We start from the raw sequence: 26,309 nt of genomic DNA, 5'->3' as shown, positions 1-26,309 counted from the left end.
CAAGGGGGCTGAGCAGGAATTCTGGCAACGAGAGAGCAGAGTCAGGGGACAGCCGGCCAGGAGGTCTCTCAAGCCCCTTGGGTGGGAGGCTCTGCCGGACCCCCACTGGGACCCGTGCTCGTGCTGCTTTCCCGGATGTCCCCTCTCAGATACACCTGCCCCTCTCTGCCAAGTACACGGGCTTCCGCTGTGGGCAGGGGTGTGGGGGAAGGGGCATTCATTCGTTCTCCTTACTGCTAATGTGCCGATTAGGCAGCTGGCTCCCCAGCGTGTGACGGGTCTCCCGATCTCTCTGCCCCCACGGCTCGCCATACTCCGGCGGACCCGTCTCTGGGGTCAACCGGACGGGACTGCCTGCTACTGGAACGGAAATGGCTTTAAACACTGAAAGTCACATAGCAATATTTTTCCTGCTTAATTTATGATAATGGCTTGCGCACAATATTCCCTTCAACTCCATATACACATAAATACAATAAGTAATTACATTTTATATGTAAACGTCGTTCTTTTTAAACAAACAAGGAAAAAACGATGTAATGCCATGCTCGGTTTTCGCTGCACAGAAAGTCTCGCGCATCACCACGCTGTGTTCCTGGAGTGGGCTGCACGTTCTCCTTCAACACGTATCCTCTGAAGGCACGCGGGTTCGGGGTCCATGATGGTGCACGACCCTCAGTGTCAAGGTCGAGGACAGGAGCTGCTGCTGAAGAGAGAGAAGCTGGAAGCAGCCGCGCGCGCTGGGGGTCTAGGGCGCAGCGTCTACAGTACGTCTCTGGAGGTGTGGCAGGCCCTGTTCACACATCTACAAACAAACAGCGGTAAGTGGAATTAGGACAGCTGGACCGTGGGCTTTGTTTTCTTTTATTTGGTTCTACCTGTAACCTGAATATCATCCTAATTTTTAAAAAATCCACAATACAGATGGATGGATGGATGCTCCAATGCATGCGTGGGAGGGAGGGAGGGAACGTGTCACGTCTTGAAAGACAACCCAACAGAGGGAAAAGCAAAACAAAACAACACAACACCAGAAGCAACATTCTCATGTTCCCTTTCCCTCTTTACGTGGCTTTCCAGTGTGTGATTGTTGAAAGGTACCTTGAAGCCTCCCTGACCTCATCAGCAAGAGGGAATATTTTCACGTGCTCATGAAGGTGCGGGTCAGAGAGACGGGGGCAGCCTTCCAGGTCTGCCGTATTGTGATTCAAATATATTCCTAGACACGTAACTGCCACTGCGGAACTGCCCTCCTGCTGCTTCTCTCCTCCCTCCCTTCCAGTCCTCCTCCCTTCCCTTCCCCTCCCTATTCCTTCCTCCCTCCCTCCCTCCCTCCCTCCTTTAGCAAGGTCGCAGTCTAACACGCCCTTAGTGGTCCAGAAGACGTGCGGAGGACAGAGTACGACGAACAGGCAGAGCCTGTGAGTTGGGAAGTGTTGGTTCCACCGAAGGAATTCACATTCGATCTAAAACAGACACGGAAGGAAAGCAAACCGGGCTCCCCGAACAGAACCGGCGCTCACTGCCTAGCGTGCTGCTTCACGAAAGGACCATTGAGGTGCACGTCCCTTCCCTGGTCTCTGCGCTGCGAGCCACCACGCGGCGGGGTTCTCACCCACCTCTGCACTCGTATTTGAGGTCCGAAAAATAGACCATTTCTTGAGAGAAGACAAACAGACCCAGCCGCCCGCCAGCGTAGGTTTGGTCGTACATGGGTCCTGAGTCCGCCATGACCTGCTTTCCTTCATGCACTAAGACTCTGCAAACAGAGGGAAATGATGTGGGGGTGAGGGCCGGGGGTCGGGGTCAGCTCTGTCCTCGCACAGCCCCCCAGCAGCAACAGGTCACGGCTCCAAGACTCGCCGCTCCCCATAGCTGGCCCCTTGGTCTCAGCGGGGCCTCTCGGTCCCCAGTGCCGGGAGCCAGACAGCTGCCCGCGGCGGGGGGACCGTTTCTGGGCACCACAGCCTGCCCTGGCACGGAAGCCACGTGCCAACTGTTCCCACCCACTAGGCAGCCCTGCGTGGCGGCAAGGACGGGGCTATCTCTGAATGCCCGAAGGAGGACGGCCTGCACAGAGGCCTCCCTGACGGGAAGGCGGCCTGCGGGCGAGCGAGCACCACAGCCAGACAGCGAGCCCGGGCTTCCCCTGCCCCGGGCCGCTCACTCCTGCCGCAGACTCACGCTCCCGGCCCTGCACTTTCTAGCCAAATTTAACTTTGGGAGAAAACAAACACCTGATTTAAATCATCCATATTTGTTCTAATCCAAACCACTCACAAACACTGTCACGCCGGAAGGGAAAAACACTCTCAGCCTGGCCCATGTGAGGGTTCCGTGATGGCTTTTAAATGCGGCCGTTCATGGTGTCAGACAGAAACACGGATCTGTTCTCTGAATGAGGCCAATGGTGCTTTTGCAAAGACGGAGCTGATTTGCACTTTCTGGTGCACCTCAGTGGCTCAGTCATTAGCGTCTCCCTTCAGCTCAGGTCATGATGCCCGGCCCTGGGATCGAGTCCCACATCGGGCTCCCTGCTCTGCAAGGAGCCTGCTTCTCTCTCTGCCTCTCCCCCTGCTCTCTCTCTCTCTCACTCTCTGACGAATAAATAAAATCTTTAAAAAATCGTAATGATTGATACTTTCTGTCCCCTGCCCAGAATGTTCATTAGGAGGAAAGTCGTTTATCTTCCTCTGAGTTCCATGAACGTGGCAAGTTTAATGTTCTCCGCTTCCATAGCTAGGTTTTTCCCCATAACTGGTGTGCAGGAGGAGAGGCAGGGTAGGAAAAAGGCCTGTGATGTGCAGGAGACAAGGGCAGCAAGTGGAGTCCCTCCAGCAGACGCGTCTGCTAACGCTCTGACTTGTCCCACGGTGGGGAGACATCCTTGCGGAGGGAAGTCCTCTGGGGGACGGGGCTGGTCCTGAGTCCCACTCACCTTATGTAGCCTGTCTTGGGTCTGTGGGTCAGATGCCACCTGTACGCGGTGTAGTCTTTCCAGCCGATGTTCTTGGGGTCATGCCATAACGTACGCACCTGGGAAAACACACCCATCCCAAGTCTAGCTGGCACCTGAGTCCTAACCGCGGTCACCAAATACGAAACAAAGATGTTACTGGGCAAACTAATCCCCGGGGTTCAGGTAACCACGTCGCCGTCTGAGGGGTTTCATGGCATAAATCTCCAGCCTGGACAGGATCCCCTGACAGGAGGCCATGTGGTCCCGGGCTCGGAGCACAGGCGCTTGGGCCAGAGCCAGCCGGGGATTCGGGTCCTCCATCCTCTGCCTCAGCACAGGGCCTGGGGCAAAAACCTCAACTGAACACCGGGTTCTCCCTTTCTCTAGAAGAAGGTAGAAATGACAGACTTAATCTACAAGAGGATCGTCAGCTGTGTTTCTCAGAGCGCCAGGCCTGGCCTCTTCAGGGAGCGAGGTTCTGCGCAGGAAAGCGTTAGGACTGGTGTAGCTCCAGTCCCAGCGGATGACGCCCCGGAGGCAGGGCGTCTCTGGACGGGGCGGAGCCTGCTCTGTGGAGAACGCAGCGGCCACAAGGCCACGTGGAGGGGCCCGGTGCTCGGCGTGCCCCAGCACCCTCACCTGACCCTCCGTGTTCCCAGTGTGCCACAGAGCGTTCCGCAGGTGCTCGCCAGTCCCCGTGGTGGAGTTCACCACCTTGAGGGACACGCCAGAGTAGCCGTAGGCGCGGGTGGGCTGGTCCTCCCAGTAGGTCTGCGTGACCTGCTTCCACATCACCACGTAGAAACGGCTGCTGGACTGGTAGCCGAAGACGAAGCCGGCGTAGTCATCGTCCCGGTCGGTGTTGACGTAAAACGTGCCGCTGAAGTCCACAGACCCAAACTCATCAAAACCTGGGTGTCAAGGAAACATTCAGTCACAGGACTGGGTCGGAAACAGCCTGCGGGGAGATGCCTGGTTGGCCCGAGACCCGCGGATGCGCACGGACGAGGGCCGCGCCGGGTCCGCGCCTCGGACGCTCTGGATGCGAGGGGGGTTTCTCATGTTCAGATCCCACGGACTGGACGCTGGAGAGCCTTACTGTGTCCTATAGCATCTCACAGACCACATCCATAGCATAAAATGGCATCCTGGGTGTGAAATTCCAAACGTGTGACTCCCCAGGACCTTGTCAAGACCATTTAGGCCGACATGGAAGGGTGGGGACTCCCACGAGACCTCCCTAATCTCACCCCGCAACCCTCCCACCTGCTCTGTCGGCACCTCGTCCCCAGGAACCGGGAAGGACGGATGCCCAGGGCTCACCAACAGCGATGCCAGGGTCCGAATTGGCAGTCTGCACCAGCTCCTTCCCTTGATGGCGAATGACCCAGTTGGGGTCGATCTGAGTGGTGCCCTTGGGGTCCAGATGGACCATCTGGAAGTTCCTGAAGTCAGTTTCGCTGATGGCACTGTTTTCAGGACACACGTCATCGATGTCTGGGATGCTGTCGTTGTCAAAGTCGTCCTTGCAAGCGTCCCCGCGCCCATCACCTGCCGCGAGCATAAGCAGAAGGAGAAAACAGAGTAGATGGTTTGCCGTCTGCCTCTCTGAAGCGTCCTCACATGCTCGCGGAGACGCTCCATGGAGCGGTGACCGTGTGTGGCAGCCCCGGCCAGCCCTCGAGGGTCCCCACGCAGCCCTGGGCTGCCGGCTCTGGGGGCTGTCGCTGGACCACCGGGCTGACCTTGGGGCTTGCTTTCCGATAGTTTTCAGAACTCTGTCACGACCTCTCTTCATCATCCTGCCCCAAACCTTCAGATCTGAAGCAGAGTTCTGACTCCAGAAATGACTATCCCTGGGGACGTACAATCTTCTTTCTTCTGGAAGCTTCTCTCAACTTGTCCAGCGAGGTGGTGGAAAGGGCAGGGTGTGCGGCGGGAACAGACCACGGGCTGCTCATGGGGGACCCACGGCCCCCGCGGTGGCTCGTCTGCAGGGAGCACAACCCTCCCCAGGACAACGGCATCTTCCTACACTAGCGCGTGTGAGTGCCGATGGCTTTGGAAAGAGAAAAATGTACCGAGTGCAGCTAATTTCCCATCACATTCTGGAAACCGGCAGTGCGTGTCCCACCAACGGGTGCAGGCCAGTGCGCTCACATGAGGACACCGGGAAGCCGTGAGCACTCGTGCGAGCCGGCCCCTCCCCCACACGACAGCAGGGCGGCCTGAGCCGAGCGCTGTGGGTCCAGACAGGTCTTCGTGTCCCACAGGAATCAGGCACATGGCGTGGGGGTGGGGAGGGGACCCCTGGAGCTGGCCCCAGGCCCCAAGTCCCTGTGCACCTGTGGCTCCGTGGCTCAGACGCCCACCCCCCATCTCTGCTCCTGAAGGCCGAGCAGCACCTCCCACGCCTGCCGCCACTGTCTCACACTCCCCCAGAAGCCCCGTGCACAGCGTGCACATCACTGTCTGCTGGAGACCTTCCTGGGGTCCCAGGTCCCCTTGCAACCCCCGGTGTGGGGTTAGCTTCCCAGAAAAACTGTCCCTTTTCCTGATATTTCACACCCACCATTTTTTGTTGCTTTACCCATGACAAACCCCAACCCTCACCATCATGAGGTGACATGAGGTGATCCAGATCCCCACCTCATCCTGCCTGTCCAGGGCCTCTCTGCAGAGACCACCAATGGCTGTGACGCAGGCCACCCCGACACATGACGCACGGGGAGCCTGTTGCTGGCACGGCAGCTGGTGGGCGCGAGCAGGGCTGCCCAGGAGAGCACAGCACCCCATTTCCTGCGCGGACTTGGCCCCGGGGCTCCCTGTGAAGGCACCCACCATCCGAGTCCTCCTGGTCTGGGTTGGACACCAGCCGACAGTTGTCCCTGTCGTCGGGGACCCCGTCGTTGTCGTCGTCTGAGTCACAGGCGTCGCCCTGGCCATCGTGGTCATGGTCGGCCTGGTTGGCGTTGGAGATGGAGGGGCAGTTGTCCTGATTGTTCTGGTGGCCGTCCTCATCGATGTCCTCATTGTTGTCACACTGGTCTCCCACAAGGTCATTGTCCACATCGGTCTGGGGGACAGAGCAAGACCCATGCTGAGTGTCACCCAGCGAGTGGGGCGCCAGGCTGGAAGTCCCATGGACTTTGGGGTTGGGCCGCCTCATGCGCATGAGCGGCTGTGCCCCCAGGAGGGTTGTCCGCATCAGGGGACAGCTCCAGGACTCTCCACCACCCATGACAGCTCTCCATGGGCTCACGTCACGGGAAGAGGACTGGAAAGAATTAACACCACAGAACCAAGTGCCTCTTTGACAACGTCTGCGACAGGCTAGCCCACGTCCAACCATGACGCGTTCCATTCACTGTGTCTTCCAAAGGCAAATCTGGAGGAGAAGCGGATTCCCCGTTTGCTTCCGGGAAAGGAAGATGAGTGGAGGGAGGCACGGCTCCCGTCAGGAAGGGCGGGAAGACACTGGGCATCTGGCCCGTGGCCACCGAGATACGAGAGTGAAGGCTCGGTTCAGTAACGGTTGCAATCAAACTCCTGAAACGCCGGTGCTGCCACTTGCTCGCGGCACAGCGGCCGGAAAGCCACAAGCACACGACTGTCTACAAGTGACGAGACCCCCCGACCTCACGCTGCCCGCAGACACAGAGGATCGATCACGAGATCAGCTACCTGGTCGGGGTTGTGCACCAGGGGGCAGTTGTCACAGTGATCGCCCACGCCATCCCCGTCCGTGTCTCTCTGGTCAGTGTTGTACACGTACGGACAGTTGTCCCGCTCGTTGAAGACGTCTGTGGGCATTCCAGGGAAAGACAAAAGAGCGCAGAGCTTTTCCTACTGCATTAAGCAACTTAGAGCCAAACTTCCATTTAACAACGAGGATCTAAGATCATGGTGAAGTGTAAACATTACTGCATTCGTGGGAAAACACGTCAGGTTTCCTGTCAAAGTCCAGATCCCCCTAGTTTGAACCAGAGCCGTTCGCGGAGGTTTCCGGGCAACGCGGCACGATGAGAAGCTGTGTTCTCACAGCGAGCTGAGTTCACCGTGCGTACCGTCTCCCTCGCTTCCATCCCCTAGGCCTTGACCTGGGGCACGCTCCCTCCCCGTCACCATTTGCTCCGCAGAGGAAAAGCGATAGAGGCCAAGGCCAGCAGGGTTTCCAGGCGATACCTCATCGCAAGAAACTCCCCCACGGGATTGAGTCCCATCAGCACCGGAGCCACAGAAACATGACAGAACAGTGGGTCACACAACCCCATCCGCTGCTGGCAAAACCCCAAAGAGCTCAACCGCTGAGTCAGCAGGAACACACAGGATAGACCGAGGCACTCACGCCTGGACCGCGGGGGCCCGAGGGGGTAGGATGCAGAGGGCAGCGAGAACGGACCCCCAGAATGGAACCCCAGGAAGGACTGGCTGGTGCTCCAGCCATGGCCAGGGCAGAGAGGCACCCGCTGGCCCCAGCCTGCAGACGCCCGCAGACAGAGAGCCACAGCTGCCTGCCGGGGCCCCAGCCTCTCGGGTGGAGTGCCAGCTGGAGGTGTTGGAGTTCCTGACACCTGGGGGACCCCCAGGGCAGCTTCACCATGGCCAGCTCATGACTTGTTAGAAACGAGGGCCAGGGAGGGATATCCCGAGACAGGGAGACGGAGGCGGGCGCTGCCATCCGACACGTCTCAGAGGCACGATCTGTTGAGGAGACAGGACTGCACTCTTGGGGCTCTGATGGGGATGAGCGGGAAGGACACAGTGTGCAGGGCTGGGGCCTGGGTCATGAGAAGGAAGATGCCATGTCCAGTTCTAGGAGGGAGGTCCTGAGGCCGGCAACCCCCCACTGACCCCAGGAGGGACGGGTTGGGTGAGGCTGAGCTCCCGCCAGAATGGCTAAGTCACGGTTCATCCGGTGCCGACCCACAGGGGCAGCCAGCTTACGCCACACTCATGGGGGGACGATGACTCGCGAACACGTGTCTACACCAAGGAGCAGGACTGACCGTCCCCATCAATGTCCACGGAGCACGCATCCCCCTCGCCATTGTTGTCCGTGTCGATCTGTGCGGGGTTGTGCACGTATGGACAGTTGTCACAGCGGTCCCCAACCTCGTCCTTGTCGTAGTCGAACTGGCGGGGGTTGAAGAGGAGCTGGCAGTTGTCCTATGGAAAGGCAAGGGAAGGAGTCGGGAACCTGCGTGGGAGCCGGAGGGGCAGCAGCCCTCGTGGATGGAGCAGTCAGCCCCAGCAAACACGTCACTGCCACCGAGTCATTTGGTGGCCATTGATGCATCCGACATTGTCCTGCGACCACGATGACACACTGTGTGCCTCGTGGTGGAAACACATGTATCCCATCACACACGTGAGCAGGCGGGTGGTGGAGGGGTCCGTGGGTCAGTGGGAGGCGGATGTGGCGGAGCCATGAGGAGCCGCGGGGTCTGTTCCTACAAGCGCTGTGCGCCCGCGTGCATGCAAACTCACTCACGTCCTGCAACAGTTTCCGCGGGAAGCGCTAGTGTGTCCCGGCTGCGGTGACGGGGAGCACATCACTCACTACGGGGACGGCCGCGCTCATCGCCGGCTCCCCCAGGAGGGCGGGCAGGACTCTGAGCCACCGAGAGGTCTAACTCCTGCTGGCGTCCCAGCAGAGCGGCTGCGGCCCATGCCCGGCCAGTGCCAGGTTGCGTGTGTGGGAATGCTGCTCACAGACGTGTCTGGGGACCCAGGATGAGGCTCCCCTCCCTGGCTACCCGACCCCGAGGTCCAGAGCCGCCCCACTGGCCCCACCTTCTCGTCGTCCACGCCATCATTGTCGTCGTCATCGTCACAGGCGTCCCCGGTGCCGTCCTTGTCGAAGTCTTCCTGGCCGGAATTGGGCAGCAGCGGGCAGTTGTCCTGCGAGCAGAGAACGCACTCGAGTTATAACACATGCGGGGGCAGGGGAGTAATGCTGTGGGCACAGAGCTGGTCGCCCGGAGGTTGGGAGCTGTCTTCAGCCCGGCAAGGCTGTACTGGAGACGACATCCTGTGGCCAGAGTGGCCAGACAGGGAGGCCCACATCCCTCACCCAGGACCCCTGTGAAACAGCACCAGAGAGCAAAACCCGAGGGGGGAGAGCCGCCACTCTGAGAGCCTGGAGCAGGGCTGAGCCCGCGGGGTCCCCTTCCTCCCCGTGATGCCAGCAACCATCACAGAGTCCAAATCACGTCCCCGTCAGCTCTTCACACAAGTGGGTAACTGACGTCGTTAGAAAAATCATTTTGTTTCACTCCAGTGATGTCATAATTCAAACCTGAGCTGCGTTTCAATTCTGTGTCCCCGTGTGCCACAGGAGTCCCACCCTCCAAACAGACCAGATTCCTGGGGCCGCGGCTGGCGCCAGCGAAGATCTCCCAGGACCGTCACGCCCAGGCCCTCCGTCCCACAGATGTGGTGAAACACGAGTGTTCCCCAGCACAGGGAGCCGTGGGGAGCGAGCACAGGACGCCGGGGCAACCTCCCAGAGACCCCGATCGTGTAGACCCATGAGTCACGTCCCAATAGCCACAACCACCCCGAATGGGGGCTCCTGGACGTGGGAGGCCCAGGAGCCTGTGGGTGGGCACCTTCGGGGCCGCGCCCGGCCCTCACCTTGATGCAGTGGTACGTGGCGTTGGTGGCGCAGACCAGGTTCTTGTTGGGCCAGCCGTCCAGGTCCGAGTCCTCCCCGCAGATGAGCCCGTCGCCCGCGTAGCCCGTCTGGCACTCACACTTGTACATGGGGTCACTGAAATGCCCCAGGTAGACGCACTCCGCGTGCCGGTGGCAGGCGTGAGTCTTGTCCGTGCACGGGTTCTCGGGCTCACACACCTGCGGGGAAAGGGCCGCACGGCTAGGACACACGGAGACCCACCCCTCCCAGGCAGGGTGTGCGGTGGGCGCTCAGGGACCAGTGCAGGGGTGCAAGGACCCCTCAGATGCTGTGGGGACAGCAGGTGCCGGGAAGGCGTCCAGACACTCAGGGCGATGCTCTCTCTGGAGGCTTTTCAGTGGCTTCAGAGCGGCTCCGGCATGATGTCCGAGCCCACAGGGAACCGTGGGCTGTCAGCCGGTCCGTTTGGGCTCCTGCAGGAAAGCTGTGCTCTGCACCCACCAGGGTGGTCCAGGGGGCTGGTGGACAGGCTCCCACTCCCGTAGCCCTCTGCCTGCCCTGGGGAGGCCACCCCTGTTCCTCTCCAATGCCCAGGCTCTCCCCGACGGGCTCCAGCCTCTCCCCGCACACACCGGGCCAGGGTCCTCACCTGCTTCTCGGTGCTGGCTGCCTCCAGGCCGACGCCGAAGGGCTGGGTCCCTTTGTAGCGAGGGGGGCACGGCAGGCAGTGGAAGCCGGGGTTGGTGTTGACGCAGCGGTGGGCTTTGCTCGTGGTGAAGCAGACATCGGTGACCACAGCGCACTGTGGGGCACACTGGCGTGAGCCCCGGCCCCATCCCCGTGAGTTCCCCTCCCCTGGGGCAGGGACCCACCTCATCCAGGTCCTCACAGTGAGTGCCGTTGCCCAGGAAGCCCACGGGGCAGGAGCCACAGGACCAGGAGCCGTCAGGGAAGCTGTTGCACTGGGCTCCCGGGAAGCAGGGGTTGGACAAGCAGCCGTCTGCGTGGGAGGACGCAGAGCGGGGTCAGCACAGGACTGCGCCCCCCAAGCCCCTCGCAGAAGGACGCAGGCGCTGCAGGGAAACTGAGTTACTCGGGGGGGCCAGGGCTTCTGGTGGAGTCGCCACCTCCAAGAACAGATCCTCAGGTGGTGAGAGTACAGGGGCTGCAGGGAGCCTGGACGGCTGCCATCGCACAAAACGTTTCCCTCACAGCGCGCATCTCCGTGTTTATGTGAAAACACAGACAAGCTCGGTGATCAGAGCAGTTACGGTTGAGTGCATAGAGCTGAGCTTTCTTCCCTATTTTTCTGCTGTTCTGCGCTCGGTCCTAAGTCCTCCGCATCTGGAGCCGCCCCCGCCCGTCCTGCACTCGGTCCTATGTCCTCCGCGTCCGGAGCCGCCCCCAACACCCACCTATGGGGCAGCTCCTCCTGTTGCACATCTGATGCTCCCTCACGTCCCCCGCGCAGTCCTTGCCCCCGTGCTGCGGCTCAGGGCTGTTGCAGACCCGTGTCCGCTCCCGGATCCCGCCAGCACAGGTGACAGTGCAGGCTGACCACGGCGACCACGGGCTCCACCGGCCGTCGACTGTAGGCAGAGAGCACAGAGGGTCGGTGGGGAAGGTGACCTAAGCCAGACGGAGCAGGGTCTCCGCATGGGGCTGGAACACTGGGAAGAGTGTGCGCTCGCGGCACTAAGCTCGGGGGTAATGCCGACAGCAGGTGTCGGCGGGTGTGGTTTTCTCCTCTGGAAAATCACACGGACGGACGCTGTGAGTAGAAGCTGACTGCTGGCCAGGGCCCCACCATGGAGCAGCTCCCATTCGTTCTAACGGATAGCTCGGCAGCGAGGGGAGGCTCCCGCACTCTCCTTGTCGCCGGCTGTCCTTGCAGGCGTGACTCGGGCTTTGGAGAGGCTCCTGGCACCCTGGTTGCCGGTCCAGCTGCAGAGTCGGCCGTCCCCTGAGACCCACCGGTCTGGGCCCTCCACACGGCCCCCAGTGAAGGGCGAGCAGCGAGAGCTCCCACGGTACAAGCTGATGTTTCCCTGAATCGTGGGTGAGCTGTAGTCTCCCTGGGCTGGCTCTGGTGAGGTCAGGGCTCGCAGGCCATCCGGAGTCACCCCGAGGCCGGCTTCCAGCACACAGCCAGGCGAGGTTTGGTGGTGCCTCCATGGCTCGGGCCCGGTCCCACTGCCGCCAGCAAGAATGGGCCTGGCCCCAGACCCCTGCGCCCCGCTGTCTGCAAACACCCGCTCCCACCCAGCCTTCACGACACCTACTCGGACATGGGACGCCCTGGCAGCCTTTGGTCTCGCGACCGCTCCCTTTGCAGTTCTTGCCGCCCATCTGGGGGACGGGCGAGTTGCAGAGACGGATTCGCGTGATGTTGCCGATGCCGCAGGTCACTGAGCAGGACGACCAAGGTGACCAGTGACTCCAGCCCCCGTTCTGCCGGACTAGCACACAGACGAGGACAAGCATGTCAGGGCAGCTGTGGCCCCCACGTTTCCTCACGTGCAGGAGTGGAGAGGAGAAGTGGCAGAGGAAGGACCCTCTCCCGCAGGAGCCCCCGGACAAGCCTAAGGGGTCCCCGAAACCCAGCCCATCCCCACCGACCCCCACACCCAAAGGAGAGCAATGCCAACCCCAGCCCCTGACACCCAGAGGCCCGGACACTCACTGCGATTGTCACACTTGCCCAGGCTGCACGCCCGCGTCTGGATGGAAGGCCCCAGGCAGGTGTTGCTGGTGACGTCACAGGACCGCCCTCTCTGCTGGGTGCCTGAGCCACAGGTGGTAGAGCACTCCGTCCACTCTGCCCAGGGGGACCAGCCTTCCTCGCCGTCCAGCGCTGGGTGGGAAGCACAGGGCCTGTCAAACCTTCGCCCAGGGTGGCCACGGGACAGACTGGCCCGCGAAGGGCCTGCGAGGCGGAAGCCGTGTGCTGGGGAAGGCAGGTGCGTGGGGTGCGCCCTCGGAGCACGGCAGAGGCCCTGGGCTTCACCGTCTGCACGCCAAGCCACGCTCACCACCAGGGTCGGGGAAGGGGTCTACGGATTTCTGAAGATGGTTCACAGGAAAGAGTCTGGAATCAGTTCCACACGGGGCTTTATGGGACGTACTAAGACTTAACATGCTCCTTTTTAACCCCCGTTGCTGAGTGACACATGGTAACGAAATATTTCAGTTTTGGTTGGAGTTACAGGTCATCAAATTCAGTCCCAGACGACTTAATCAGGACAAGTTAAATAAAAAGGCAATTTCCTGCAAAGGAAATCCTGAGTGATTCCTTTCTGTAAGTAACTTCCTGCAGGAGGTCTGTCTGGGGAGCAGGAAACGCACTGCTTTCCTGCATCGTACTCGGGGCAAACATTCCAGAAAGCAGGAAACCAGATGAGAATAGGTCCCGGAGACCTCACTCAGCAGCACGGAACGCCCCCTCTAGTCAGACGCGGGCTCCGTCCGGGATCGTGTTTTCATCTTCCGCCTCGCACCAGGCGTGGTGCTCACCAACTCGGAAGGCGCATCAGGCTCTCCCACACGCCGTCTGCTTCAGCATTGTCCATTTCAATCACAAAACTAACCCCTGGGAGCCTGGGGGCTCAGCTGGTTGAGCAACTGCCTTCAGCTCAGGTCACGATCCCGGAGTCCCGGGATCGAGTCCCACATGTGGCTCCCATCTCCATGGGGAGTCTGCTTCTCCCTCTGACCTTCTCTCTCTCACTGTCTTTCTCTCTCAAATAAAAAAATAAAATCTTAAAAAAAAAAAAAAAACTAACCCCGAGTAGTGGGCATAATCCTCCCATATTTTACAGACAATGAATTGAGCCCCAGAAAAATTATATTTTGCCCCAAATCAGAGTGTCAGAGCCTGACCTCATTGCCCCTGCCATTCTCCAGCTGCATCCAGAGGGCACGTGAGAAGGGGCGGCCCTGTGGGCAAAGCCTACAGGGCGTCCCCAGCCTATGACCTTGGCCTCAAGGCCCCAGACCAGGCAGGGGAGGATGAACACCAGTGAGAGAAGAACAAATGTTCCAGGAACCCGGACGCCCCCGGAGTAGCCGGCACACTCACACGGGGAAGGAGAGAGGGGCCCATGTAGCTCCCAGAAGGACAAATGCGGCAGAGCTCAGTGGCAGGAGAGGAGGACAGCTGCACAGGGGTGCAGGGTGGGACCCCGGCTGGGACACAGGGACGGCAAAGCCTGGGAAGGCATCCGCGCAAAGGCACCACCCCTGGGTGAGGGGCCAGGGACACGGCACAGCAGGACTTGGATGAGGACCTGAGCTTCCACTGGACCCTGGCTCCCCAGAGCCCTGCAGGCCAGGAGCTGTCCACAGACGCAGGCTCGGCCCGTGGGTGTGCGGCGGCCTCCCACCCCGTGTCTGTGCCTGGGGATGCGTCTATAAGGAGTGGGGAGGGGTGATGCTCTGATGGGCTTTGTTCCTGTTGTCCTTTCCCTGTGGGGTGTGCTGACAGGGTCACAAGCTGTCCTAACACCCTCAGTGCCCGGCTCCCAGTGGTGTTCTATCCTTGTACAGCAGCTACTGAGTCCACTTCCTCACCCGGGGGACAGGACAGGAGCCTGAACTCCAAGGACGTTCAGACTCCCAGTCAGTGTGGACCGTTAGTGCCAACCGCTTCGGGGTGAGGTGGCCCAGCGTCCTTCCCCCCATCCCCCCCCACGCCCCCCCCCCGGCCCCCCCCGGCTCCTCCCCCATCCTCCCCCACGTCCTCCCCCACGTCTACCCCCGCTTCTCCCCCCATCCTCCCCCGCGTCCTCCCCCACGTCCAGCTCACAGGTGTGAGGCCCTGGCCAGCGGCAGAGCAAGCAGAGTAGCGAGCAGGCACAGACGGATGCGCAGGCGGCGGCCCGAGCCCCACGCGCACTTACAGTGGGAGCAGGATGGGCAGCATTCTCCTTCCACAAAGGACGGGTTGGCGCAGGTCGCTGGGGGACAAGTGATTTGGTGGCAAACAGTTTTAAATTTCTGCAGGCGAAAAAGGGGTCTGTGAAACGCTCATTCAAACGAGAAACATCTGTGCGGGGCTGGATGGGAAGGGCTGGGAGGACGGCTGTGCCCATGCACGGGGCGGGAGGGCCAGGTTTCGGCATGCTGCTGACCCCTGAGGCCGCCCTTGGTGTAAACAGGGAGCGCTCACCGAGGGCAAGAGGCCAGGTTACCTACCGATCACCATGTGGTCTGTGACCTGCCCCCCAGGCCCCATGGAGCTGCCTGGAGTTACAGGTGCCGGCCAGCTCTGCCCCAGCGGCCTCCCACCTCCCGCCTCCCGTGAAATGGTCATTCACCTCCTGGAGCTCGTCTCTTTTGTGCAAAGCAGTGGGTTTGGCTGGTGCCCACTTAGGTCCCCACACTGGGTCTCCCGAAGTGGCTGCACACGTTCCGTGGCTCACCAGGGAAGCCAGGAGTGCGGCCACCCACACAGGCCTCTCTGCCCTCAGAGGACACGTGTCCCCACGTCTTACTTTGCAGGTGCACTTGGTGCAACTGTCCACCACCCACGTCTCATTCTCCGCGAAGAACCGGCCATCCTGCCAGCAAGCGGACATGTTCCTCGTCTTGGGCGGGCCGCCGATGAGCTCCCAGAGGAACTGGTTGTCGTTGGACTGGAAGGTTGAGGCAACGTTTCAGTGTCGACGAATACAACGTACCCACTCATGCCCACAGACGAGAAGGAAAGCGCCTCCGTGACCCGAGAGTGCCCGTGGTCTGGACTGGAGCCGTCGGCTGTGCAGAAGGCTCTGCGTGGGCCACCACGGCCCCCTCGATGAGACGGCATCAGGCCGCGTGGAACCTCCCCCAAGCAGGGTCATGTCACGGCAATCATAGAGCAGGCCTGCCACCATCACCCTCCACAGCGTCCCAGCTCGCACCCGGCGCCCCACTGACAGACGGTCTGGAGCTCGCTGTTCAGCACGTCTGCCCAGAGGGCTCTAGCCCTGGGTGTGACCGTGACTTGGGGCCCAGCACCCGCAGTGCTGGACAGAGAAGGGACCCTGCCAGCCAAGTACCACTGAAAACTGACAGCCAATATGTGGATTCACCCGTCCTTCCAGAAGCGACAGACCTGGTCTGAGAGCCCAGTGGCAAGAACACACCTAATTCTTGCTGTCTCGGGGATTACAGACCGGAGGAGAAGACCACAGGCTTTAAACAGAATCAAGTACGTGAAAAGGACATGGGCTGCCCCGATAGGTGTTTCTAGTACTCCTCCGGCCGACAGGCTGTGGGTGCCTCCCCCCACGCAGGGGCTTCTGGGTGGGGTCACAGTCCCCAAGAGAATCACAAAAAAGGCCTAGGCCCACTCTTGCCCCAAAACGCACAGAAACACACTATCCAGGAGGTTTTGGGGAGGTCACCCATGTCCCTGTCCCCAACTCCAAGCTAAGCAAACTTGTCCCAAAGCACTTTTCATCCCCTTCTGACAGCCCTGGATGCAGGGTCGGTGGCCGTGAGGCCACCCACGCCCCAGGAAGACCCTCCCCTCGCTTGGTGAGACGCCCACAAAGCAGACGCTCCTGCCTCCAATGCCCAACTTGCGTCCCCACACACGGGGGGAGGGGGCGGTGGGGCTACGGTTGGCCTCCTGCCTCCATTCCTGCTCCAGAGCCACAGACACACTGGAAGGTTCCGGAAGGCGCTAAGCCTTTGCCGTGAGCTGCCCTCACCATGCCCACTGCCTCTACCTCCCCATGGAGTGGAAACTGAGCTGGTCCCACCCCATTCTGGGCCACAGTCAGACCACAGCTCCAGGCCCTTTCCTGTGGGGCAAAGGGTGGGAACGGGCACCCCCAGACTGGCAGACTCTCCGGGCATCCTCCCCACTGCCTCCCTCCCTTCTCATGGGCGCCACCCTCTTCCCGTCCCCTAAGCCAGTGGAGGGTGCGTCCCTAGGGAAGCTGGCTGCTGTCACCGGAGTCACTGCCTCCTCCCTGAGGTGCTGGTCACCCGGCTGGTACTGTCCTGACCACACCCTAACGTCCCAGACCTCTGTGGTCCCTCCTCACTGCACCCACCCTTCCCACAGAAGCGCCTCCCCTCCCTCAGAATTTGTGTCTGCTGGGGACACGGGTGTCCCCTGGCCGAGAACCGTCCTGAGCACGTGGAGCCCGTGGGTCTTTGGGATTCCGAGGTCCCTGCCCCCCCCACCTGCCCCCTTTCCCTGCCGCAGCCGGCCGGCACCCACCACCTTCCGCAGGTTCTCGTGTAGCTCGTTGACGATGACGTGCAGCCCCGCCAGCTCGGCCATCATGGTGCCCAGCTCCTCACAGGAACGCTCGCACACCTCCGGCTTCCTGGGCGCGCCGGGGCCCGCGTACTCAGGCGCCACCTGAGGGCTCAGGCGCAGCGTCTCTGTGGTCTCACTGATGGCATTGGCTTCAACTGCAGAAGCACAAGGATGGCGGTGAGCGTGGCCTGGCCACGGGGAGGGGGTGCCACGGGCATAAGGTCCACCTGAGAATGGCACGTGATGGCACGGCGTCCATCGCGGCGCTGCTGGTCCAACAGCACTCTGCCCGCTCGGGGACAACTGCCAACAGCACCACGGACGGCCACTGGCCACGCGACCGTGGTGCTCAGCAGCAGGCAGCAGCGGAAGGCGGAAGCCTGGAGACGGTCTGCGCCTGGCAGAACTCGGCCCGCGAGTGACTCAGACCGACAGGAGGAGACAATCTCCTGGGACAGCCTGTTTCTTCCAGCCCCAGCTGGACCTGCCTCCGACCACGTGTTCTTGGTAAATCCACGGCTCCCCCAACCTCACTAGCCCCTTTTTCTAGTCCAAACACTGTTTACTGGGGCCACCGGCTCCACATCAAGGCAGATGCAACGGACCTCCTGCTGGTCAGGACCTCACCGGGCCTCACCGGGCAAACCGAGTGGTTTGCGGCACTCATGTCCTCTGTCTGTGGGCCCTGCACCATCCCCTGGAGGGAAGGGCAGACCCCTCAGACGCTCGACCAGGGGACCCCCTTGCTGTCCCTAAAGCCATACAAACCCTCTGGGGTCCTCACCACAGGACATACATGGTGGGGACACAAACTGGGAAGAGGCTTGGGCCAGTCCAGAGAGGGGTTGTCCCTCGCAGGAGCCGGGCCAGCCTGGACGTGGCCGTGGCCCCCACCACAGGATTGTGACAGGAGTAAGCTGCCCCGTGCCTCTCAGCGTCTCACTGCTGAGTTACACCTCATGGACACTGTCGCCCTAGGGGGCCTCCCGCTGCTGAGGTTTCATTACTGTCATAAATCCTTACCACCATCCTGACCTTGGGAGCTCCCCCGGCTTGCTGGTTGGATAGGGGCACGCATCCCAAAACATAAGCACGTCAGCCGGTGCTCCCGGGTATCAGATTAGAAACAACACTGCCTCCAGGACGCGCCCCACGGCCCACTGCCGCCTGATTTCGGACAGAGCGCAGAGCACCTCCTTAGGACGGGGTACCCCAGAGTCACGGCGTCCATCCCCCTCTGACTAGACATGCGGCAGTCTTGCCTGTGGTTAGACCTGGACCCAGACGGGTGCCTCTTGTCCTGCTGTGGAGGCTGCAGGGTCTCCAGGAACTCAACACCCAGGTGGGGCTCAGCTTTCCCATCACACGGCACAGCCCCCCGTGTCAGGACACCCTGAGAGCCACTCTGCTTTCTCTGTGGAACCTTCCTGAGCAGTTGGCGTTAGACGTCCGTTTACTATCATAGCCTTTTCTGAAAAAGCACGTTCCTCCCAAAAAGGCAGTGGCTTAAATCACAGGGACCGGTAGTTGTCCTGTTAGCCGGGTTGGAGACACGGGGTGAGGCCAGAGCCCCAGCAGGTACCACGCACGAGGGGCTTATCGTGGGAGCCTGTGTGGCGGGGGCAGGCACTGCAAGCCTCTCCCCCGTCACCGTCCACCAAACATCGCTCTCGGGATTCCCTTCCTGCCCCGGAGGCGAACTGCCCAGCCCGGGAGCGGGTGCAGACGGTAGGGGCGCGGCCTCCGAGCGGCACGGCCAAGTGGCACGTCCAGCTCCGGCAGGGGGGACACGAGGGTCCCAGCTCCCACGCAGGCCGAGTCCCGCCCCAGCAGGGGGACCGCGGGTCTTAGAGCCGCCGTTGCTCTCCAGACGCCACCCGCTGAGCGTGAGCGAGTGATCGGTGCCCACCTCGACGGCACCGTCTGACGCGAAGAAGGGTCTCCGTGAGAGGAACTCACAGAAGGAGCCGCGAGGGGGACCGGGCTGGCGGCCAGCGCGCAGGGAGTCACTCCGCCCACCATGCACCCAGAGCCCCGGCGCCTCTACCCCGTCCCAGAGGCACTTTGCAGATTTACGGACGCTGAGTTTACAGAACCAGTGGAATGAGCTTCATAAAGCAAACGCTTGGGAACAGGCTGTCCGGTTACGGCCGGAGGCAAAGGCAAACGGCCATGAACAGACGATGCGAGATCATGTCAATGGGTCCCACAGTGTGGAGGTTTTCCTCGGGCTTTGTCCGCAGCTGTGAGGAGCGTGAGAAACCCCCGCTAACCACGGCCACCAGAGCGGCTGGTTTGCAGAGGTGGTCTTCACACACTAACAGACTGGAAAGTTTGCATGGATTCATGTTAAAATGCATGCATTGGCTTTTTGGCTCATAAAATGGATTATTTTAGATTATTAAAGTATATTCAAAATTAATCTTTCAGGCAGTTTATAAATTTTCAGATGTCAACATGTCTAAGACGACCAGCAAACTCACTCAAGGACAGTAGCGGCTCTTTATTAGAATATTTTTCTTAAACCCTCGCGAGCCCCCCCACATACACGCATGCACATGTGCACACACACGCAGACACACTCACACACGCTCACGCACGTGCACACACAGACATGCACACACCTCATGGTAGAAACCCATCCAAGACAAGAGAGGAGGCGTGGAACGCGGTGCTCAAACACACCTACCTCCCTGACTCTGCTGACAGCCCTTCTGGCTCAGAACGTCTTCCGCCGAATTCTCGAACAACAAGTAGACGTTCTGCAGCAAGCCCTGGAGAGAAAGAGAGCAGCGGACAGACATCAAACGTTTGACACTGGGCTGGGTGACATTTTAAACACATAAGGTATTTACATAATATATAAAAAGACATATAATATAAATACATAATGTACAAACATAGAAGGAAAAGCGAGAACGTGTCTCTCCGTGCTTCCGCTCGCTAGCGCTCTCTGTCGCAGGTCATCCTGTGTCCGTTACTGCGGAGGCTCTGCTCTCAGCACAGCACAGGCCAGGGGTCGCACACTGGGAGACCGTGAGGGTGGCCTCACGACTTGTGTGTGGATCTGTCTTCCGAACACGTCCGGTCAGACACTCTGGGCCGCACGTCCTTTGCAGGGGACTCCGCTGGCGGCCGGCGCCTGGCTAATGGTCTCACCACGCCCGTGCTCTACTCACAGATGTGGACTCTCTCCGGGGAGAGAGCCTTCCACCCTGTGAGGGGTCAGCGGCTCGTTCGGCAGGGCCCACAGGACCTCCCTGACGGCCACAAGAGCTTAGTTCAACGACCGGTGAGGACTCTCGCCTTCTCCTCCAAAAACTGAATTCAATGGCCCCTCGATTTCCCAAGAAGGCAGATCTGGAGGCAAGCAAAGCACTGACCCCGCTGAGGGTTCTCGACGCTTGTGGTCACAGAGAGAGCTTCCAAAATCTACTTCAGCGTGAATGTGTTTTAAGACGAACGTGCAGCTAGCCCCTCGTAAATCAACAGCCCTTTTCTTAAAAAGCATGGCTGTAAATCAGATCGCCTAGCATTTCAGTGCTAAACGGGGAGCGGGCAACAGACTCCTCACGCAGAGCCTGGGATTTCCAGAACGTTGGAAGGGGGCTGATGCCTCAGTCATCAAATCAGTCTTCCGTCTGGAAACCCGTGGCCGTTTGCACTGTGAGAAAGCACACCTCTGCTTATCTGCGGTTGAGAAAGGTGTGTGCGCGAGCGTGTGTATATGTACGTGTGCAGTGGCGTGCGTGAGTGCATGTGATTGTGCACGCGAGTGTGTAGGTCTGTGCGTGTGTATATACACAGGTGACGTTTGCATGTGCGTGTCTCTGTGTGTCCACACACGGTGGCGTGTGTCTCCCAGGCCAGGCCTGACCTGCGCCAGCACGGGCATCAGGTTAAGAGAGGCCCTTGCTGGTCCGCTCCCAGCTCCCTCAACCCACCTCACGCATCTGCCGTGACCCTGCCACACGTACCCGGAAGTGACTTTCTCGCGCAGAGCCCTTGGCCACATACATCCGGCTCTTCTCTGTCCGCAGCTGCTCGTAGAACGGCTCGTCCAGCGTGAAGCTGTCGATCAGGTCACAGCCCACATACAAGCTGTAGGTCTCCCCGGTCACCTGCACGGTGATGTTCTTCCACTGGGAGTCAGCCAGGCCCACGTCCTCCAGGGAGATGACGTGCTGGGTACCATCTGTCCAGTAGGTAAGGTCCAGCGTGTCTGCTGGGCCATTGGAGACGATTTCGAATTGCCTCTGGGAGGCGCCGGGGCCCTCCAGAGCCAGGAGCGTGCCCCGGGACTTGGGGTCCTGCTTCAGGCTGGCCGTGAGGAAGAACCCCTCCTTTTGCCGCATGATTTTGGCAATTTTGCTGAGGTAATCTGCGTTCACTGGTGGGATGTAGTCAAAGCGGACGAAGCGATAGGCAGGCACACTAGGGTCTGGCCCCCGGAACTGCTTGGCCCCGATGGTCTTCCGGTTGATGTTGCTGATGCTGAAAAGGTCAAAGGCCATGTCCTCGTCCTGGGCATCGGCTGCAGTGGGGACAGAGCAGAGTGATTGCCAGCAAACAGGATGAGCACAAGCCCAGAGGGCATTTTTACTGGCAGGGAGCAAACCGTGATGTCACGTGTGACGGAGCCATTGCAGCCTCAGTGTCCCCGGATCCCCCCCCCCCCAGAGCGCTAATGACAGCTCTCACGTAAAACCATTATCCTCTGTCTCTGGGCTGCTTCCCAAAGTGAGGCCCCAAGACAGCGGGAGCACATGCCAGAAGGTAAACCAAGCACTTTGTCTAGATTAGCTGGCACTCTCCGCAGCCAAACTTTTTCAGGGGAGGATGCACTGCCCCGAGTCAGGCTCCATACACCTTCTGGAATCTGTCTCCTGCTCTCCCACCCGGATCTGAGGCTTAGGTGTGGCCCTGTGTCTACCATTTGATTGCCCAGGAAAACAATCCTGCAAAGGAAAGGGGCCTCTGTCTTGTTAGGATTACATTACATGTTGCTTTCCTATAGAGAGCGTGTGACTTACACAAGTTACATTGTATCTCTTTACTTTGCAGAAGTATATTCTATGATTACACAAGTTACATTGTATCCCTTTATTTTGCAGAAGTACATTTTGAGAGTCTTACTGAATGCTCTGGGTAAGGCTCTGAGACAGTGGTGGGTCTCAAGTCTGCAAATCAATAGTTTTAAGTCACCATGCGAATGACTAGAAAGAAAAGTGATCAGACCGTCCCAAAATAAAATGGGTTAAATAAGTCAAAGTAATTGACTGAATAGAAATATTAGGGGAAGCATAGCTTTCCATCTCCTACATGGCAAGTTCAAACGTTACATTCACAGTGTTGCTGATCTGACTGTGAATTCCACGACCCTTACTACAGCCATTGGGCAACGTGACAACAATTCTTACAGTAGTTTAAACCTTTGACTCAGCAATTTTACTTTTGGACCTTTTTCTAAAGATAGAATCACAAATGCGAGTAGAGATTTATTCACAAAAGGACTTCCGGCAGCGTCATTTATACTCACGATAATAAACTTACGGTGTCGATGGAGATTGGCCTTAAACATATCAGGGTTCTCTCCCGACCATACTACACAAAACCATGTGGTATGAAAATACACACGTGGGGAAATACTTACGATACATTTTCAAGTGGGGAAAAAGTGGGAAGCAAAGAGTTCTCAAGCACCAACCACTTCCAGTTATAAATTCAGCAGGTGGGGAAAAAAAGGCTCAGTGTGCACAGCCAATGCTGTGTGTCTAGGAGAAAGTATTTTTCTCTAGTACTTAGATTTTCCAAAAATAAGTAATTTCCTATTATGTGGACTCAAAAGTAAGTAAATATTTATTGAGAAGGAGGTTCCAGATGTTCTAAGGGACGGCAGTCACATCAGCTGCTGGCACCCAACAGCCCGGACGACCGGGGACACCTTCTGCACTCACCTTGAGCACTACACGAGACCCAGAAGGCAAGCAGCACCAGCATCCAGGTCATGCTGCCGTCCACAGACGAGCCCTACGGAGGAAGCAGACCCTGGTCACACAGGCATACACGGCGGCAACTCTCCATGTTGCCTGGGATTTTCACTCACATGGACAGTTTGTGCGTCAGAATCAAAAACAAGTGGATTTGTGGAAAGTAAACGCTTGATAAGAAGTTGGCTTTTCCGAAGGGTCACTTCTGACCGCAGCCGGACCGGCGCGCGCTGACAAAGCACTGAACTAAGCACATCTCAATGTCCATATTATTTGATCCTCATACTGACCTGAGAAGCAAATACTGTTGTTACCATGCCCATTTTACAGATGGGTAAATGAAGACCCCAAAGAGTTGAGTGCTTGTTGGTGAGAAGTGTACCAAGACTTAAACCCAGGAAGCATGAATTTAGGAAAGTATCAGCATTATTTAGAAAATCATCTATGAAGACATCTTTGAGTAAATAGTCAAGAAGAAAATAAGTGCATAACCTAAATAAATATTAACTACATGCAGGAGAAGTAAATTTAATTTGGTGTATCCTAACCATACACACACACACAAATAGCATTCCACTTAGCAATCGCTTTTGTTCGGCTGTTCTATTTTCTTGCAGGCCTGTTTTTCCATTTTGAGGATTTTCAGTTGGCATGGTTCAGGCCAGCAGACACTGGGCCAGAACTCAGGAGTGCTGGACAGAAGCCTGCTCTGTTCTTAACCCTTGCCCTCCCTGCCTTGGTGCTCCCACGCCAGCATCCTGCCAGGCATGGGGGGCACGGAGGTCCCTCCCAGCAGCAGGCTGTTTCCCGCTGAGCCCCCAGCGTCTCCTCCAGGAGGAGAGCAAAGCTCATGAGCTGCTCAGGGCTGCAGAAAGCCAACCAGCGTCCCTCGCCAGAAGGATCTGGTGACCTGGAAGCAGTGGTTCCTGGGATGGAGGATGGTTCCCCAGGAGCAGGGCCCCTCTCGAGCCTGACTCTGCTGCACACAGCCTCTCCACAAACAAGTCCGTGGGCCGGGTTGTTTTCCAGCAGCGCACTGCAAGGCGGCGGGCCCTAGTGGGCAGGCTCAAAGCCGTGCCCCCGGGGGCAGCCTGCTCACCCTCCCACCCCACTTTGGTCCCCTGTCAAATGAAGAGCAGTTCTTTGAAGCTTCCACAGACAGGGTCACTGTGAGAAACGAGCTAAGCGAGTTCACACGGTAAAGGGCGCACGTGGTGTGGTGGGCATGGCAGGCACGGGCATGTGCTAAACGCCCTGGACGGCTATGCCCGGACCTGCTATCTGGGTTCTCCAAGGACCGAGGTCACAAGGAAACAGGCTAGACAACCCAGAGTGACCCCTGCCACTCAGTGTGAACGGCAGTGAGTGCATCCGGAAGGCCCCCCTGTCCCCTAGACCAGATGTGTGCTGTCTGTCCCCTGCAGACCGAGGCGGATGGCCGGCTCTGGCAAAGTGTGATCCCCCCAAAAGGCACTTTTTTCAAGCTCTAAAGGCCCAGCTTCCTGGGTGTCGGCTTAAACACAGCAGTTTTTACTCTGTTGTTAACAAAACCAAATTGTCTAGTCCCCAAAAAAGGAGTGTCGCCGGAGCTGGGACTCTGGCCAAATGACTGAGGGGGTCACATCTCATCTCACAAGGTCGAGGCAAGACTGGGAGCGGCAGGGACAACCACTGCACTTACTACGTGCCGTGCCCCGTACAACACGCAGCACGGACACAGGACGCACGCTGTCCTCTCTGGGCCCTTGACTCCCACACACTCACTGTGTTTGGGCTCTCACTTTTCCAAAGAATGACTTTCAAAGACTTTCTGCAACAGAATATAATTAGAACGCATAAAAACCTTTTAAAATTCTTTTATATCAGCAATCCAAGCAGCAGTAACTCTCCTGAGCGAATCCTAGCTCCCTCCATCAGAGGGACATGATCACCTAGGAGCCCCCTCCCCCCTGCCACAGCCTCCCAGCCGGCCGCACAGCCGCCCCCTCCGGGAACCAGTCCAGACTTTCCTGTGCAGATCGGCCCCCACTTGCATCACAGCTGGATTCCAGGGTCCTCACACGCTTGTATGTGACCCATTAGTGACATTCAAAGACACTTCTGAGCTGTTAGTAATGTTTAGAATCGCAGACTCTGTGATCTCCCTGTGCTCTCGCTGCTGAGGAGGATTTTTCTCGAACACCTCCCGCATGGTCCCCACGTCCACAACAAACGTTACTCTGGGGGCTGCTTACTCTGTAGCTGAAAACACGAGCCTGCGGCAGGCTCACAGGCAGGTACACGAGTGAGTGTCACAGGGACCGTGAGCTCCATCGCCCTCCAAGGAAGCAGACAGGACGCTCCGGGGACCTGCTCCCGGCAGCCCTGCTCACAGTGTGAAGACCTCACCCTGCCCATCTAGACGGCACTTTTTCCTTCTCCCTTCTTAGAAATCAAAACAGCCATTTCCAAAAAGTAAAGACAATGCAATGATTTTTCAGTAATTGTATGAAGCTCTTACGTGGCCCGCGAGGCAGCTGTGGTGAGGCTGGAGGCGGGGGCCGAGGCCGAGGACGGGGTCTGCGGCGAGCCAGAGACTCAGCCCTCACAGCACACGAGCCGGGGTCGGCACCGCACTGGCCGCCCAGCGGCAGCCGCTGCTTTATATGCTCTGGGCTCCTGGGTGGTGCTGTCAGTCCGACACGGGAGGAAGCTCGTTCAATTCATCCTTCGAAGGAGTGACATAATCCTCCTCCGATCCCACACTCGCTCCGAGCACCTGGCACACGGGTGCTGGTGCTGCCCCGCCCCGGCCGGCCCTCCAGCTGCGGACCACAGAGGAGGAGCCTCGCAAGGGGAGAGCAAGCTCTCGCTTTTCCTGTCTTCTCTCAGGAAATAAAAAGCTATAAATACAACCAGCAAGATTGGCCGGAACTCCCCTTTTTGCTTAAGAGAAAGTCTGCAAGTTCTGGGGGTTTAAGTAAGTTTCACATCACCCAGATGGAGAAGGGCTCTGTAAGCAGATGGGTCCCTGTCAGTAAGGTACAGAGCGGCGTGCTGGGGGGAGGAGTCGATGTATGGCTGAGGTTATTCTATGGCTGAATTAATTTATCATGTGCAAAATAAGAATTTGGCCCAAGAAGTTGGAAACTTTTATTTTCTGCAGCTAGATGACTGAGAAAGAGGAGAGGGAGGATTCATTTCATCCAAACCCTGCACCATGTGCTGTCTGGACCCCAGGGGAAGCCTCCCCTGCAGACGCCCAGGACGGGGCCACAGCCCTCTGACACTTTATCCCAGTGTCAAGGCAACCCCTCATCAGCTTCCATGGGCTCCCTTACGGGACAGCCTGCAGAATAAAGACTCAAGAATAATAATGGGGCAGCAGTCAGACACCCTGCCCCTCCCCAGAGATCAACTTCTCCCACAGCAGTGTAGACAGTGGTCACAAGAAGGTGGTAACAGAGGGAGGGGGAGGCAGACAGA

At 58.7% G+C, this 26,309-nt stretch overlaps 1 protein-coding gene across 1 annotated transcript; it reads right to left on the bottom strand.

Moving 5' to 3' along the window:
* Nucleotides 1–325: 325 nt before the first annotated feature.
* LOC111158682 (thrombospondin 2) lies at nucleotides 326–25,395 on the bottom strand. The gene is made up of 22 exons (XM_022520885.1): nucleotides 25,345–25,395; nucleotides 22,812–22,884; nucleotides 20,832–21,388; nucleotides 19,544–19,628; nucleotides 16,813–17,009; nucleotides 15,092–15,232; nucleotides 14,498–14,594; nucleotides 12,283–12,453; nucleotides 11,882–12,058; nucleotides 11,015–11,188; nucleotides 10,472–10,599; nucleotides 10,249–10,401; nucleotides 9,599–9,817; nucleotides 8,756–8,863; nucleotides 7,969–8,128; nucleotides 6,644–6,762; nucleotides 5,801–6,035; nucleotides 4,283–4,510; nucleotides 3,599–3,870; nucleotides 2,939–3,036; nucleotides 1,620–1,759; nucleotides 326–805 (listed from the first exon to the last, which is right to left on the bottom strand). Exons 2-22 carry the CDS (start codon nucleotides 22,861–22,863, stop codon nucleotides 798–800), a joined length of 3,519 nt encoding a protein of 1,172 aa, XP_022376593.1. The 5' UTR covers nucleotides 22,864–22,884; nucleotides 25,345–25,395; the 3' UTR covers nucleotides 326–797.
* Between the last annotated feature and the right edge of the window lie 914 nt (nucleotides 25,396–26,309).

The sequence above is a fragment of the Enhydra lutris genome, unplaced genomic scaffold (genome assembly GCF_002288905.1).
Source record: "Enhydra lutris kenyoni isolate GAN:26980312 unplaced genomic scaffold, ASM228890v2 scaffoldscaffold62, whole genome shotgun sequence".
Classification (NCBI taxonomy): Eukaryota; Metazoa; Chordata; class Mammalia; order Carnivora; family Mustelidae; genus Enhydra; species Enhydra lutris.
Note: the sequence above shows the minus strand (reverse complement) of the source record. Positions and strands in the feature narration are given on the sequence as shown.

Bases quoted from the DNA above. Each gene is read 5' to 3' on its own strand.
- LOC111158682 (XM_022520885.1), bottom strand. From the start codon at position 22,863: ATGACCTGGATGCTGGTGCTGCTTGCCTTCTGGGTCTCGTGTAGTGCT. The intron at 15,233-16,812 runs GTGGGTGCCGGC...TCAACCTTCCAG, and splicing joins ACGAGAACCTGCGGAAGGTG to TCCAACGACAACCAGTTCCT. The intron at 8,129-8,755 runs GTGGGGCCAGTG...GCCTTTCCATAG, and splicing joins ATGGCGTGGACGACGAGAAG to GACAACTGCCAGCTCCTCTT.